Source organism: Elaeis guineensis, chromosome 15 (assembly GCF_000442705.2).
Source record: "Elaeis guineensis isolate ETL-2024a chromosome 15, EG11, whole genome shotgun sequence".
In the NCBI taxonomy this organism is placed as follows: Eukaryota; Viridiplantae; Streptophyta; class Magnoliopsida; order Arecales; family Arecaceae; genus Elaeis; species Elaeis guineensis.
In genome coordinates this window covers 63,217,152-63,234,521 of record NC_026007.2, presented here as the reverse complement: position 1 = coordinate 63,234,521, position 17,370 = coordinate 63,217,152, and the positions used below count along the sequence as shown (strand labels likewise).

At 38.1% G+C, this 17,370-nt stretch overlaps 2 protein-coding genes across 10 annotated transcripts; both read left to right on the top strand.

Moving 5' to 3' along the window:
- The first annotated feature begins 2,414 nt into the window (after window positions 1-2,414).
- On the top strand, window positions 2,415-7,279 carry LOC105058208 (uncharacterized). Of its 6 annotated transcripts, none has more exons than XM_073249531.1 (5): window positions 2,415-3,711; window positions 4,818-4,901; window positions 5,661-5,741; window positions 5,931-6,031; window positions 6,938-7,279. In XM_073249531.1, the coding sequence occupies exon 1, from the start codon at window positions 2,472-2,474 to the stop codon at window positions 3,657-3,659; it is 1,188 nt and encodes a 395-aa protein (XP_073105632.1). In that variant the 5' UTR covers window positions 2,415-2,471; the 3' UTR covers window positions 3,660-3,711; window positions 4,818-4,901; window positions 5,661-5,741; window positions 5,931-6,031; window positions 6,938-7,279. The 6 variants fall into 6 exon arrangements, 5 of the variants coding, with proteins under 5 accessions (XP_073105632.1, XP_073105631.1, XP_010939371.1 ...); XM_073249530.1 differs by having other exon boundaries at window positions 5,931-6,035; XM_010941069.3 differs by lacking the exon at window positions 5,931-6,031 and having other exon boundaries at window positions 6,938-7,277.
- A 6,878-nt stretch (window positions 7,280-14,157) lies between these two features.
- LOC105058207 (F-box protein At1g10780) lies at window positions 14,158-16,843 on the top strand. Of its 4 annotated transcripts, none has more exons than XM_010941066.4 (4): window positions 14,158-14,291; window positions 14,956-15,709; window positions 16,019-16,299; window positions 16,408-16,843. In XM_010941066.4, the coding sequence occupies exons 2-4, from the start codon at window positions 14,968-14,970 to the stop codon at window positions 16,642-16,644; spliced, it is 1,260 nt and encodes a 419-aa protein (XP_010939368.1). In that variant the 5' UTR covers window positions 14,158-14,291; window positions 14,956-14,967; the 3' UTR covers window positions 16,645-16,843. The 4 variants fall into 4 exon arrangements, with proteins under 4 accessions (XP_010939368.1, XP_019710673.1, XP_019710675.1 ...); XM_019855114.2 differs by lacking the exon at window positions 14,158-14,291 and adding an exon at window positions 14,316-14,378; XM_019855116.3 differs by lacking the exon at window positions 14,158-14,291 and adding an exon at window positions 14,321-14,413.
- Window positions 16,844-17,370: the final 527 nt, after the last annotated feature.

Genomic DNA, 17,370 nt, shown 5'->3' with positions numbered 1-17,370 from the left:
TTGATCAGATCAAACGATCGGATTATGATCAAATTATCAATATGATTAATAATTTGGATCAATTTATAAAAGTTACAAGCAAAGGATCAGCTAATTACAATTTATAACAGTTAGTAAGAAGGACCCAATTACAATTGTTGTAATTCGATTTGATGAGATCAAGTTGAAAAATAAGTCTTAAATAATTAAATCAAATTTAATTTATTTGAGCTTGAGTATATGGAGTCTAATTAGATTTCTAGATTTAATATTTAAATCTTAATTAGATTAGAAATGAGTCTGGAACGAATCAGATTTGAATTGGATTCAAATCGAACTCAGATTGAATTTAGATTGAATCTAATTAGATAAAGATGCAAGAGTCCTAATTTTATTGAGACTCTCTCTCCTCTCTCATAGTAAAAAAGAGGAGCATGCGTGGGGATGCGCGCACCATCCTTTGATGCATGACAAAGATAAGAGAGGGCGCTAAAAGTTGGCACCGCTCTTCCTTGAGAGTCTCTTTCTTTTTATCGGATTAGATTGGGTTGGTTCAAGTTTAAACTCAAGCTCTTATTAGACAAGAGTTTAAAATTAACTAAACTCTATCCCATCCCTTGGTCACCATGTATAAAAGGATGGGTGTTTGGGCATGGTGATCATAACATCAAGCAATCTGCCTAAGGTTTCCACCTTGTATCACCCCCTTCTCCTTCCACCATCTACACGCCCAAAACCCCATCTGGTCGGCCACATAGAGAGAGAAATCAGAGAGGGAGAGATCAGAAAAAGAAGAGAAAAAGGTGAAGAAGGAAGTCTCCCAGTCCCTCTTGGCCTTCTTCCAATGCCATGCGACAGCAGTACACATAAATCCTGTAGATCTTCTTCTACGATGGTCGAAGAAGAAGATCAGATCCAAACTAATGAAGTAGAGATCTGAAAGAAAGCTAGCACCTCAGTGGTCTCCAGTGTTTTCGATTTGCTTTAATCCCGTGTGGATATCTATAGAGGTCGGATGCGTGTGTGGCTTTCAACAGAACCTACAGATATCCTCAGATCTGATCTGAAAAAGAATTTTTGTGATTCAGGTAGGTGATCTGATCATCAGATTATTTTTTTAATGAAATCAGAAGCATACTTTCTTATTTTTCATTATATGAACTAGATCCGTAGGTGTTAGATAAGATCTATGCATTCGTAGATTAAAATTATTTTAATCTGTTCTTCCATTGCATGTTCCAAATAGTTTTAAAAAATTTTACATGCATGACACCTTGAACCCAACAGTGGGATCAGAGTTAGGTTCATATACTTGAAAAATAAGTTGAAATCTGATTTTCAATCAAATAAGATCTGATTTCTTATCAGATCTGAAGTTATATGATTAAATTAGAATTTATATGACAAGATTTGGATTGATATGATTATATCTGAATTATTATGATTAAATTTGATTTTATTCATGTATGAGATGTATGAATATTAGTTTAGATCTGATATATGTTAATTAGTTTGATATCGATATGCTATACGGTTATCCTGATATAAAGTTTATCCCTTATGTTGCAAAGATTCTCCTATATCGATATTGAACAGTTTTAGATCTGATCTACAATCATGTATGGGATATATGAAAGATTAATTTAGATCTGAAAATTAATTTTGAGATTATAAAAAGTAATTTCATACAAGTAATTTGGATCTGAAATTGAGAATTAAGATTTGAAATTTAAGTTACTGCATGATTAATTGGACATGGGTAAATCAAATTAGGTCTAATAATTAGATTACACCTAAAATTTTCAATTTGAACATGATGGAACCTAATCAGTTTGAGCAGTTAATCAAATCAAGTCAAGAGTTGATTAGGATTAGATCAAAGGTGCTCAGGATCAAATACTCCATTTCTGTTGAGGCAGAGTACTGATTTAAGCGTCGGAGGATCTTGTCGGAGCATCTCCAACTCCGATTTAGACTTCTCTTTCAGGTCCCGACGGCGGACGCGATCCCCTCGACTCCAGCTTCTCCGGCGTCGGCGAAATTCTGCACCAACAGTATTTATTTTTGAAGTCAACCTCCTTGATAGCAAATGAAATGTATTCTTTCCTTATTATCATAGTAGGAGAGGTGCAAAGAATATCTTATTTCTTTTATTTTCCTAATAAATTGAGATAATAAGTAATGGTTGTCATAATAGCTTTGAAAGCCTCCTCCTATGCTATACATGAGCAAATTGATAGTAGCATGGTTCTACCGCAAAATTGTTAACCAATCCTCTCACTATTTCACAAATGAAATATATTTTTATATTATGCTAAAAGATTTTATTTGAAGTATAGATATTTAATAAAATTGGTCGGAATTAAAAAAAAAAAAAATTGAAGGGCGTTCCACCCTACGTCGCTGGACCGGTCCGGTCTTTAATCTATTGCGTCGAGAGTGCATCACCTCGCGAACCGGTCCGACGGTTCCTTCCTCCTAGAGACGGCGCTATGCTGCTCCACGAGCTCTCCTCTCTCCTCCGCCGTCGCGGCTTCAAAACCCTCCTCACCTTCCTCCACCACTGCCGCCGCCTCGGCGATCCCCTCACCTTTTCCTTCTCCTCCGTCACCACTGCCGCCACCGCCGCCGCCGTTAAAAGCTCATCTCCCGGACCCCAGTTCATGGTGGAGTACCTTATCACGTCCTGTGGCCTCTCTCCGTCCGAGGCTGCCAAGGCCTCCAACCACCTCCGTCGCATCAAATCCCCTCAACGGCCAGACTCCGTCCTTGGTTTCTTCAAAAGCCAGGGTTTTGACGACGCCGACGTCAAAAAGATCGTATATGGTCAACCCAGATGTCTCGGCTTCGACGTGGAGAAGACCCTGGCCCCAAAGTTCCGAGCTTTACGAGACCTGGGCTTCTCACAGTCCGATCTCCACCACCTCGTCCTCTCCCATCCTTCCGTCCTCAACTTGAGGTTACACCGCACCCTCCTTCCTAGGATCGAGGTTTGGAGGAAGCTTTTTGGCTCCATGGAGCTCCTGAAGAAATTTCTGAAGAGGAAGAATCGGTTTCTCTGGTGGAGCATCGAGAAGAGGATCCTTCCTAACCTCTCACTCCTGCGGGACTACGGCATTCCAGACAAGAGAATCTCTCTTATGGTGAAGCGAGGCCCATCACTCATTGCCCGGAGGCCAGATTCACTCCGGCATTTAGTCGGTCGCGTCGAGGAGCTGGGCGTACCACCCCATTCGGGGATGTTCGCCTGGGTCCTTCCAACTCTCCACACATTCAGCAAAGCTAGATTCGCGGCCAAGATGGAGCTCATGAGGAGCTTTGGGTGGTCGGAGTCAGAGTTCCTGACGGCATTCTCTAAGGCGCCTTGCATGTTGAATGTATCCAAGAAGATGATGCAGAGAAAGATGGAATTTTTGGTGAAGGAAGCTGGATGCACGCCCTCCTATGTCGCTCGCTTCCCAGTGCTTCTGATGTGTAGCTTGGATAAGAGATTGGTTCCTAGGTACCGAGCCATAGAGATTTTGAAGTCAAAAGGCTTGCACACTAGGAAACATGACCTGTACAGGATCATGTGTGTCTCAGAGAAGGATTTTTTTGAGAAATTTATTCTCTGCCACAAAGAGAAAGTGCCTGAACTGCATGAAATGTTTACTGCTGGCTGCAAAAAGGCTGCCTCCTAATTCAGGATTCTATGAGGAACGAGAATGACTTGCCTTGTTGCAGGTTCATTTGGTAAGCACAGTGGTTCTGAAAACAGTTTCTAGTAGAACTTATTAAGCATTTAATTGGTAACCAAGTATTGATTGTACTGTAGAAGACAATCGATATTTATTTGATGAGATGGTGCAAGAAGCTTGCATGATTACTTTGGCAAGGCAGTGAAGATTTTATTTATGTATCCCCATCTGAAAATCATTTGTTCCTTTTGGAGAAATATGAGCATCACATATTTCAATGAAGTGTCATTTCTTATTGTATCCGGAGAGAAGAAAAATGTTCCAAGTGGTGCCAAGGTCCATACCAGACTTTCAAGAAAGATGTACTAGCAACTATGTTTTTTTGATGATAACTGATAATTTAGCTCCTAGAAACTTAACTGTTTATATTAATCTATGTGATTTCTTCTCGCCCACTTTCAAGCTGATTAGCTGATTGTGTTAAGGTCTTATGTGGTACCCACAGTGTTTCAAAATAGGCTTCATATTCTTTCAATGTTATATGAATATCACCTTTGTCCACTGCAAGATATTCAGGAACATATGTCTGTGGTGACAAGCAGATGGTCTGAGTATTATGTATCCCTTGGAGAGAAAGTGAAATAGTTTAGTGGATCTAATTTTCCTAAAATTGCTAAATCTTAAAGCTTACTGGCATGGAGAGATATAAGATATTCTCAAGATAGATCCTCTTGGGTTTCTAAGATGTGATAGATTTCTGGGACCTACGCTAGCTTTATGTTAGTTTCGATAAAAACATGTTATGAATAGTCAATGTTTTCGAAATCATATAGTCATACTCAACATTCTTGGCCATATTAAAATGTGTATTGGTTACTCGAAAAGCATTCTGGATATGATTATTGCTCTGGAAAAAAACTAACACAACCTGATTGAACTAACATTATGTTAAATCAAATAAAGAATTGAAAAAAAAATAACTCAAGGGAAATTGAAGAGGTTTAGTGGTGGTAAAATAAGAATGTTTATGGCTTTATGTAGGACCAGCTTGATTGATGTTTAATATAATCAGTTACATTCGAGTATTTGTTCATATAGCATTGCATTACTATGATACACTGCAGTGTAAACTGATACAAGTCTTTACTTTATGAACCACAGGTACTAGTAAACACTATTGTTCAATCAAGCATTGTAGGACATGTTATGAGATGGATTCAAGCCTCCAAGAGGCATTTTTGCAAGGTCAAACTTGAAAGTTGCAAATTTTTAGATTTGAGAGCACATTGGTTTTGATTGCAAAATTTGAAAAGCATAATTTTATAAAATATTTTTGTACATTGATATGTTGAGCAAAATCTTGTAAACCTTTTTGCATTTCATGAAGCATCATAAAACAGCTGAAAATTTAAAATTTAAATACACACACACACACACACGAATCTCTATTAAAAATTTTGAAAATTGCTTTTGTCGATTTTGACATGAAAACACATGTTTAGTGTATTACATTTTTACTAATATGTTATATGTGCAAAGTCATGTTTAACTATTTTTCTTGCTTCTATCGTCTTTCTAAATACATTTCCATTTTTTTGGAAGTTTTTCCATACTTTTTTATATTCTAATATACTAATGTTTTTAAAGTTTCCACTATAATTTTTTCATCCTAAGGATCCAAAACAATATCCTCTAAAATGGTGTGTGATTTGTATTCTTGATTTTTTTTTTTTTTTGAACTATTTCTGAAATCATATTGGCTTTTTTATACCTTGTTTGGTTGAAGATCTGAAACTTCAATCGAAATAGTTGACACTATCAAAACTGTTCAAATCAAGTCCTATTTAGCCTGAGTAAAACTGAAACTAGAACCAAGTATTCAAACCTTGATTCTTATGTTTTATATGTGTTCATCGGTGTCTGTGCATGCATGCATGCCTGGGAACACAGTATGTAGTAGATTCTTTCTTTTTGATGAGTAACACATGCTGGTATGGGGTTTAGATCTATGGATGGGCACTGAAGGAAAAAGATCATATTACGAAAGATTTCAAGTGTCAGACATCTTAATCTCTAGCCCCTATGGTAAGTTCGATGACAACCAAAGAAGTTTTGCACTATCTGCCAATTTGTGTTGAGAGAACAATGATATGTGTAATTTCTTTAATTTTGATTTGTTTATCTGTTAGCTGAGTACTTCAAACAATATGTGTTATTTACAAGTTCAATATACAGTATACAAATTGCAATATATTTTTAATTTGTTCTTTTCAGCCATGTACTCGCCTGGTGATCGCTTGGGCAATGTGTTGGATCTATTGCCAGTGGTCTTTTGAGCTATTTGACAGCCTTGCACATGAGCTAGTGCGAACAAAGTAGGTTAGACCTAACAATATATAATTGCTCTTTTACCAACCATGACATGCATTTCATTTATGGACTTTTGTGCTTGGTAATTCTCGATCAAAGCACTAACTGTGCCAAGGCTTATATTGGTTAATTGGCAAAAGTGCCAGGGACCAGCTCTCTTCTGTGGATCCCAATAAAGTGGCTGGAAGTGCTAGCAGTCTGCTAGCCAGAGCAAGTTCATCATAAGTGGTAGAGTTTGAGTACTGATTTTGATAATTGGTTTCAGGGGGTTTCTATGTCTAACTACAAAGAATTGTCTTGGTTATTTGAAAAATCGGTAGGTACCTGTAGTTCCTAGACTGGTCAAAACAATATGTAAAAGGATTATCGGCCATGAGGATGTGGCTTGTGGCAATGATTCTTTTTATGGAATCGTTCAACATCTTCAGCACACTTTGCAATATCTCGTTGAAACCATCCTATCAGTATTATAGGACATTAGTGTGAGTGCAGCTTTAGAAGATCATTTTATGGGACATTATTGTATGGATGCTGTTTCTTTTAGTTTAAAAACAAATTCAAAGGGGATGGGCACTCCAAAGCATGGTCCGTCATCTCGATACCGAGACTCGTACCAGTGCCAACCTATTATTGTGGTGGTACAAGATCGGTTCGGCATACCAAGTGCCAGTACTCTACCTGTACTGCATACAGGTACCAAAGTAGTATGATATTATATGTCCCATACTGTCCGATTCTGTATAGTACAGCAAACCTTGCTCCGAAGCAGATCAGATTCCATAATTTATGTTTCATTTTTCTGAACTAGTATGTCTGCGATTATCATTGCTGAATTTTGTTAAAACCTAGTAGTACATATAACAACTGAATGATACAAAGAATTAAAGATCACTTCCTCTATTTGTGTGCAGGGTGATAGATGATGTGCATGGATATGGAGCCAATTCAAGCTCACTCCATGGCTTGGTGAAGCTAACCAAATAACTCATTCGGTGGTCCATGTTGTCAGGAATTTGATTGAAGCCATATGTCTCATGGAAGTTAAAATGCAGATATTTCACATTCAATTTGATAGCGAACTTGGCTCATTGAATATATGGGAATATCCATCAGTTGCTTGTAAAGATAACAATGTTTAATGGTACTCAGTATTCTCCAAAGCTCATTGATCTTTGTTTCCAATGGTTGAGAACTTTATTTGAGTGTTAATGAACCACATTGGTGTGCATTTCTTGCTCAGAAAAATTAGTTGCTATATCTGGGAATAGTTCTAGACCGATGTGTTACTGCACCCAGGATCATTGTGCTCTCTTCTGAATTTTTGTCAGGCATACAACACTCAGATGTGGTATCTAAAAATTAAATCTTGGGCTGGTAATTGTGATTTTGATACGTGCCTAATTGAATTAGTTTTAGTGGATATATCTTCTTCTTTCTTAGTAATGGTTTCATGGATCTACCAAAATATTGACTAGGGAAAGGAGTGGCCGCACAATATCCTAAACTTTCTTGTTCCAGCTTCTTTCAGGCTTATTTATGTTCCAAAGTTTGTTGATGAATCTAAAATGCTCAAGGCACAGCTTTGATATGAGATCGTTGCACATCTTTAAAACTGCATGCATCTCAAAAGAAATATTACAAATTGTTTTTCTTGTGAAAATGGGTTTATTTTCAGAACTGATAATAACTTGGACAAGACGTATTCTTTTCTAGGAATCTACAGGACAACCAGGACTTAGCTTAGAAGGTTCCTTCACTGCCTGGTGGACATTACAAGTTTATCAAATTTGACAACTAAATTATTGTTGCAAGTATGTCATTCCTGGAGACGTATTTGATGCTCCAATAATATCTCCTCTGCTCCAATGAGTTCATGAAATTCTGGAACAAAAGCTATTGGATTCCTTTTTGCACCATTACCCCACATGATATAAAGAGGCTACATTATTGTAACCAATGTTCTACGGGCATCCGTTTGTGATCATTTCCCTGTTAGCCCAATTGACCTCCTGGATCTGAAAATAAACTTCAAACATAATATGATATTTTTCAAAATTTTTCACAAAATAAGATACATAGTTTTAGCATACTAAATACTATTTTAATCAACTTGGAATATTTTGAGCCTATACGTGATGTTCCTGGGTGCAAGATTCTGCCATGCAAAACTCAGAAAAAGATTAAAGCATTTAAAATCTATCGAAATTACCCTAGAATGTTTTTTTTTTTTTTTTATTGGGGTTAAAATGAGGGGGGTAAGATGCTTTTGTTACTTGAACCGCACCCTAGAATGATATTTGTTACTATCTTTCGGCCACCTTCTAGATCTTGCTATTTGATGTATAGCCTTTGGGTACATGAGCTGCAATGAGTTTACACACACACACACACACACACACACACACATACAGTAGTCTCCAAATTTATCTGTAGTTACATACCAATCTTTTCAGTTTTTGTTTTTCATATTAATTCTTTTAATGCATAATGACCTTTTCGTTAGTGTTCCTTAATCAAACCATGATGAAGGGTTACTACAGTTTGAAGAGAGAGGGGCAGATTAGATTTCTTCCTTAAAAAGTTATAAAATATTTACAAACTGCGTCACCATCCTTTCCCCCTCGTCTCTCTTCCCTTTAAAGAGCCAAAAAAATAAAACGAAAATATGCAGAAGGTTATAGTATATATTACAAGGATTAACATATAAATATATAAAAATAAGTATATTAATATGCAATAAAAGTCCATAGAGACTGATATGCAAAAAAACCTAAAATCTATTGTTGTTCGTAAAACCCATTGTTGCAACTGATCTTCTAAGATCGGCTCGATTGGAGAAAAGATGTGGTCAGAACTGAACAGTTGTGGCTTGACTTGCAAAATAAATCTCTGATCAGAGTTGATTTTGATGGAAATCCTCCGATGCTCAAATCAAAAAATTGAGAAGAAGGAAAAAATCGAGTTGAGAGAGTGGTGAGAGCATATCCTAAGAGCCCCCTTTAGCCTTCTATTTATAGGTGAGGATGGAGATGTCGTAAAGAGGAAGGAGAATCAGATTGTTGTACTTGCCTTATCGAATAAAATATGTCTAGTATTTTCTACCTCATCTGCTCATGACAAGCTGTTATCACAGATTTTGGGATTTCTCCAACCACACAGTTTGAACAACAAATCAAATATAATCCTTTCCTGAATAGTTGGTTTGGCTTAGTCACAAAAGTACCTCGGTCCGATCAAGATGAAGGGTCAGCGATGCCCCAGACATCTAACACGTCGGCTCATCTAAGTTTAAATATTTCCTCCCTGTATCATATGCGCCCCCCGCCTTACTTTTGAGTTGGAGCTAGAGTTAGGTCGGATGAAGAGAGTAGATTGGGTTTGCTACAAGTAAGACCTCTAGATAGAGGTATAGCTCCTCACCTAGCTCAAGCTTATTGAGAAATGGAGGTGAGTCGAGGTAACTTTTCAGCTCGTCAAATACTTCCTAACACTCTTTAGCCACTAAAATTTTTTTGGTTATTTAAGGATATCGAAAAAAGAGACATATTGTTCAACTGACCTGGAGATAAATCGGTTAAAGGTAGTTACCTTAGTGGTGAGGTATTGGATCTTCTTTATCAACTTAGATGGGTTACTCTCCTGCATAGTTTGGATCTTCTTAGGGTTAGCCTCAATACCTCATCGTGAGACCATAAATCAGACGAATTTCTTCGAGGAGATTTTGAAAGCGTACTTAGTCGAATTTAACTTCATTTGAAACATTTGAAGGTAGCAAAGGTCTCCTTGAGATTGTTGATGTGATCATCCGAGGTTTGGCTCTTAACCAGCATATCATCACGTATACCTTCATATTTCTATCAATTTGATTTTTGAAGATTTTGTTCAACAATCACTGATAGGTTGCATTTGTATTCTTCAAGCTGAAAGGGCATGATCCTGTAGTAAAATAGACCATGGTCAGTAGAAAAAGCTATCTTCTCTTTGTTCTCAAGTGCCATCTAGATTTGATTATAGCCAGAGACAATAACCATAAAGGTTAGAAGCTCGTGGCCCGAGGTGGCATCCACTATTTGGTCAACTCGAAATAATGGATAGCTATCTTTTGGACACATCTTGTTTATATTGGTGAAGTCTAAATGGATTTGTCACTTTCCGTTCATCTTCTTCACAAGAACTATATTTGCAAGCCAATATAGATAGGTCACTTCTCTGATGAATTCGATATTGACAAGCTTGTTTACATCCTCGACAATTACTTTCTACTGCTTTGATGCAAAAAAAATCTACTTCTTCTGTTTGATGGGTCAATATCCAAGATCCACATTCAGTCGATGTACCATTACTTCGACGTCTATGTCGAGGATGTCAGCAATTGATCAAGCGAAAATATTAGTGTTCTCCTACAAAAGATAACATGGTGATGTTTAATTACCACATCTAGGTGTGATGCAATCCAAATTGATCACTTCTTGTTTCCCTCCTCAAGAAACATCATGATGAGGTTTTCCACCTCTACATTGATTGGATAATTTGTCATGGGCATCCAATCCTTCAACAGACAGGCATTCAGGTGGCGTTGCTCCTCGAAGAGTTATCATATAACATGGTCGTGCTAAAGCTAGATCTTCTTGGATTTCACTAATCCACTCTATTGAAAATTTCACCATCAACTGATATGTCGAGATCACGGCTCGGAGTGCATTTAACCTTGATCATCTGAGGATGGCATTGTATGTCAAAGGAAGTTTGACAACAAAAAAGTTGAGCTACACCATAATTTATTTGAGTGTCCAACCTTTTGTAATTGGTACTATGATTATCCCTTCAATGGGTACAACATTTTCAGAAAATCTGACCAATGGTGAGTCGAGCTTTACTAACCAATTTGAGGTAAAATCCATCTTAGAGAATGCATCATAGAACAATACATCGGCTGAATCTTCATTATCAACTAGAACATGACATACATCACAATTTGTAATATTAAGAGCAGTGATTATCGCATCATTATACAGATATTGGACTCCTTGAGCATCCTCCTTAAAGAATGTGATAACTTTTTTTGTTTTCTGTCTCTTAGACAAAGCTACCAAGTTTTCTACCATGCCACTGATCTATCCCCCAATGATATTATCGATCACTTTGGTGGTAGGTAAGCTCTCCACAGGTTCTTCATGCTGAGATGGTTCAGGCAGACAAGATAATTCAGGCCGAGCTTCATGCTGCTCGCTTCAATGCTTCGAAAATCCATCCAATTGCCCACATCGGATGAAGTCTTTGATTTTATTTTGTAGCTGGATACATTTCTCAATGTCATGACCATGATTTTGATAATATAGGTAGTATTTATTTGGATCATGTCGGATTGGCAAGGCTCGCATTTTCTTCGCTCTCGACAGCTATTTCTTTACTTCCATCAATATCTATGCCCTAAGGATATTCAAAAGAGTATAATTAGTGAATCTTCTTGGTAGCGACGTGTTCCGCCAACCTCTAAGAGGAGTCTGTTATTTTTTGTCTTATTTGGTTATGGCAAGTTGTTATTGTGGATTTTGGGGTTTCTTCAACTGCACATTGTTTGGGTATAAATCAAATATAATATTTTTCTAAAATATAGATTTGGCTCAGCCGTGAAAGTACTTTGGGTTAGTTGGAACAAAAGATCGACCGTACCCGAGGCATCCAACATGTTGGCTTATTTAAGATAAAATTTTTCTCCCCATATCACCCACCAATCCCAACATGCTTCTAACGATGTCTAATTCTTTGTTAACTTTAAGAATAAAATCTGAGGGTGCACCTCTCGTCATTGGTGTTTTTCTTTTTTTTTTTGACACTATCATAATCTTGACAGATATCTTGAGGCATGACTAAGCTATACCAACTAGTAAATGCAATTTTATTATAGTCATAAGCTCTAGAAACTTATAGCACTATCATCCTCTTCAACTCTAGATATGTCTCAACCCACTAAAAAATCAATAATTGTGTGGCGCAGCCAAATGCAAACATGGCTAAGTGATTGACACCATCCAGCAAATATAGCAATATATATAACTCTCGAGCTTTGGTCAAGCTAGTGGCATTGCACGATTACCATCCATGAGCTTAATGCTTGCAGATTTAGTTTCCTAGATTGGTGAGTCAAGATGGTGATAACGGCCGTGATGTTCATTACCTAATAAGAAGAATTAAACATGATCGAAATATCTATAGTGAGCGTTTGCATGGATAAATCTCTAAACAACTAGTTTGAAGGTTGTGATTATAAAGGTGTATCAATCCTACCACCTTTTAGGATTGGATCCTTTCCTTTGATGAGTACTTTTTAGATGGTACAACATCTCCAAACCAAATTAGAATTTGCATAGTCAGATCTGAAGAGTTTTGCTTGAAGTTGTAGGAGACTCCAGGGGCCTATTTGGTTCACAGGTTTCAATAAAACAAGTTTGTGAATAGTCTAAACTAAATAAGTTTCATAAAAATGACTGTTTGTGTTATTTTTTTTGCCAAGCTTGATGAGTCATAAAACCTAAAAGGTGAGTTATGACAAAAAAAAGCCCCATGTTTTTCATAAAATTTGATTTATAAAGAATTAGATTTTATTCTTTTCTGTTTTAGGAATACGGACATCCAAACAGCCTTTAAAAGCTAATCATCCAATGACAAGTGAGCCACTAATAGCTAAACAGGAATGTACGAAGAGAAAGCTCTACACACATTTCGACCTTCTAATTATGTGTAATAAACGTGATGCTTTCCCGGAAACATGCTATTTTATTAGCCTAATAATATATTAATAAGTTCTAGGATCTTAAATATAATTATTTTTTTAAAAAAAATTGAGATTGAACAATAAAAGAATGAATGATGGAGTTGCAGTTTTCATTTAGGGATCGAATAGGAAGATGCTTGCATTTGACATTGTGATGAGATCCATCAGCAACTAAGAGGAAAAAAAGATTCGCTTTAAAGGATAAAATTTCTATAGTCAGATCGATGATAGAAAGAATTATGGTTGGACCATCATCGTCTGCACGTCTCTGAAGCACACTGCGCGTGCTTACTTGCGTATGTTAAAATAGTAAAAAAACATGAATAGATAAATCTTAAAGATATTTGAGCAGTTTTGATAAGCATCACATAACTTTTTGGGATTTATCCATTCTTATTTTCTTAATATTTTAACGTAGAAGGACGTGTAGTGTGATTCGAAGATATAGCAGGTGATGACAGTTCGATCATAATTCTTTTTATAGACGATCCGACCATAAAAATTTTATTCCGCTTTAAGATATTGATTGTTTTAAGAGTCTACTTTTCTGGTCAAATCATTTGGTGCTGAAACAATGGAGCCTGTATCCTAGCCAGACATTCTTAAAATTAAACTTGGACGGGCCGCAATTCTTGTATGGAATCCGGTGGAAGAAATGTTTCAATGGATAAGAAGTGATATGCTGTCCGAAAGTGCGGATAGTTTGGACACTTCGTTGTAAACTGCACTGAGGAAATAGAACACCCAACAACCATGATTTCTCAGGTAAAGGCTAAGCCATTTCTTGATAGCTAGAACTCACTCCTTAGACCTTGAACGCTTTTATTGCTTCCCATATCCATATCAAGGGAAATCAAGTGGAGCAATGAACCCCAAAGCCCTCTTGCACCATCTTTACTAATTTAATCACCCTGTCCTTTTTTTTTTTTTTCTTTTTTTGGTACAGCATCACCCTGTTTTTGATTAAATCAGATGCAGCCATGTTGGTTCTTCCCCTTTGACACAAAACCGAGGAGGCTTAAAATTCACAAGGGCGGATGACAAAATAAATAATTCAGAGGTTTCAAAGTTTAAAAACCTGGTCTCATCGACAATACGGAGTCGCGCATACCGATCTCTATGCGGAAGATAAGACACCGCAATCGAGCGGATGAGATTTTCTCCACGAGCAATTGATACGAGCAAATCATTTTCCCCATAGAAGTTTTATGCATCAGTCTGGAAGAAAAATTCGTCCGCACCGCGCACGCCCACGACCGCGGCGAACGGTCGAAAATTCGAAAAGCGGAAGAAAGCGGGCCGACACCTACTCTTCGCTCCCTCTCTCTCTCTCTCCCCCTCCCTCCAGTCCTCCGCTCTTATCAAGTCTTCATCTCTCTGTCACTCCAAAAAAATTTTGGGGTCAAGCCCACACCATTTAAAATTTGAAATGGTCTCGTGCGGCCCGCACGTACCCCAAGCAGAACGCGCCTTCATTTTATTGTGGTAAGGTAAGCTCAAATAAAGCACACATTTCGAATACCAGGCCATCCTATTTCTCATCTTCATCCACCAACCCTTCCTTTTCGTTCTACAAGGTCTCATATCTGAGCTTTTTTGCGTTCCTTTTTTGGTAGGTCTTTCCTGTTTTTGGTACCACATGCCTTCTTTACTTCCTATTTCATTGCGCTGAGGGTGCTTTTTGGGTTGCCTTGTCACTACCAGCATAACAATAGGAGGATGATCCATTGTTCTTTCCTGTTTGAGAACTCTTATTCCGACTGGTGTTGTAATCTATGAGGTTTATGTCTTGTCATTGTTTGTTTTGTTGTTGTTCTGGCATTGCAAGATACTGTCTGATCTATTTGGATTCTTGCTTGAATGCCCAAATTCTGTTTTCTATAATCACTTTTTTTTTTTTCTTTTTGAATGGCTTTATTTTCTTTCACTTGTTCATGTGAGTTCAACGTTTGAGATTTCAGATCTCAATCTTCTTTAAAATGCGACGTGCTTAAGGAAGCGAGCTTTGAACTAAACCAATCAAATGAACCGTGTTCTCGCAAAATTTCACTTAGACATTCTCTCAAGCATTCGTCCGTTATCGCTTCGAATTGGAATATCAGGTCTCCATTTGTAGATCCAACTTCAAATTAACTTGTTTTTGATGGTTTGCAGCTTCTGCTAAGGATGAATGCGGTGCCTGATGCGATCGTCCAACACATCCTTTCCCTTTTGATCAATGCCCGCGACATCGCGGCGTGCATATGCGTCTCCAAGCGGTGGAAGGAAGCCACCCGTTTCATCCCCTCCCTCTACTTTCCCCGCAACTCGTTCGACGCTGTCCCGCGTGCTGATGCCGATGCCACCATTGGTCGCATGATCTCCTCGGCCTTCTGGCTCGAGGAGCTCGTCATCTACTGCCCCTTCTCGCCCTCAAGCCTCGCCTCCTGGCTCTCCTCCTGCAGTCACTCCCTCCGTGTTCTCGAGCTCCGGATGGATGGTGCCGCGGATAAGTCGGTCCGAGGAGCCGAGGGCCCCAACCGGCTCGACTGCATTGATGTGGCAAAGGGGTTGGAAGCCCTCAAGCTTTGGGGTGTTTCCATGACCAGGTCCCCCAACTGGGGCTCCTTCCAGAGGCTCCGCACGCTGGAGATTATTGGAGCCACGCTGAGGGACAGCGTCTTGAAGGATGCAGTGCATGCTTGCCCAAACCTGACCGACTTGGCACTGCTGGGGTGTGATGGGGCTGGCTCGGTGTCGATCGAATTGGAGCGGTTGGAGAAGTGCAGGCTGGATTTCTTGGGTCCAGGGAACTGCTCGCTTTTGCTCAGCTCGCCGAGCCTTCAGATTCTTGAGATCCAAGGTTTCAGCTGGGTGCGAGTAAGCCCGAACCATTGCTTGAGAAGTCTCAGCATTGCAAAAAATACAGGTGATTTTGTGGAATTGTTTGCACAATGCAATAAAATGTTCATTGTGGAGTTTAAAGTGATGGCAAATGTGAACTTTATTTATTTGTTGCTCTGATCAAATGGGTGGAGCTCTTAGCTGATTGTTCTTAAAACTCGACCCTTTCTTTTGTTATAAATTAGTATGGTTGCTGTTTATGATGCACTCGCTAAAATTTAAATCATGTTAGAAAGTACTAGGTGTTGCACTGAGGAAATTTTTAATTAGAATTTTTTTTTGGTTGAGTTACATCTATTTACCGGTTCAAATTATTGTGATGAAATATCTTTAGGTAGGGTCTACAAGGTGGATGTGGGAAAGCTTCCAGACCTGGACTACTTGTCCCTCAGAGGGGTCCAATGGAGCTGGAGTGCAATACATTCTGTCCTACAGTGTGCAAGTGAGGTGAAACACCTTGTCATGAAGATTGAATTTTGTGGGGATTTCGACACACTCCAACCTTTTCCAGAGATTGATTTGGTTGAGTTCTTCAACAACCATCTGAAGCTGCATAACTTTGAGATCCATGGAGCAATGTTTGCTGCACTGTGCCAAAAGAACAGCCTAAAAAATGTGAGCATTTGTGCATTTCTAATGTTCACTACTTTTGAATTGAATTGGTTGGGATCGGACGTAATTATGATTTTTTTTTTCTTTTTAAATTTTGAACTTCTATTGCAGCTGGATTCGAGATTTGTAATACCTTGCTTGGAGGAGGTTCTCATCACGGTGAGATCGCCACTGAATGCAGAGCAAAAACTGAACACTCTGGAGTCATTGGTCATGTATAGTGCGAAGCTGCGCCACATGGTTATTAGGATTTCTCAGATGAAGAACTGCCATGAAAGTGCTGATGATTTCTTTGAGGAGATTTGCAAATTCAAGCATATGAATTATAAGATAGTCCGAATTGAATAAAACAGGTGCCTTATTTAAATCACACCGATTGTGTGTTGGGTTCTTTATTGAATTCAACTGTTGTTCCACTGATATTTACCTTTCTTTTTCACTTTAATTGAAATGTCCTCCAAATCAGGTTTTACCTGTGGTAGAGTTTGTCTGTGTAATTTCCGAAACATATTGAGGAGGATAATAATTTTATATTTGATCCTATCGTGAAATTGTGGCTGTAAACTGAATGATATTATGTTTATTCATCGGCATAAAGCTTTTTCTTTTTAATGAGAAAAAAATTGCTCAGAAACTTGTTTTTTGTCTAATGTTTTCCGGTTTTTGACAGATGCTATGGGAATTTTGTTCTCTAGCCTTTTGTTGCATGTAGGAATGGAAAAGTATTTAGCTGTCTATTTAGTTCAGATACACACTTGAAGTAGGTGATGACAATTACTCTCTCCTTTATAATGGAAATTCATTTAGGATGTCTTGGAACCTTGGTGAAAGGTTTCTGTGGTAAATTGCAAACTCAATTATGAGTTAGATTATGATCATATCTGAATCAAGAAAATGTTTCATATATGTGCCACCTAAAAGATTACTGAACTCAGCATGCTTTTTTTTTCAAAAAAAAAAAAAATTCTGCATATGTACTTCTAGAGGATTTAATGGAGAGTAGCATTTATGGCACTGGTGGTGGTGGCGCTGTCCTCTTATGAGATGGTAGCTCATGAGTCAGAAAACCTAAAA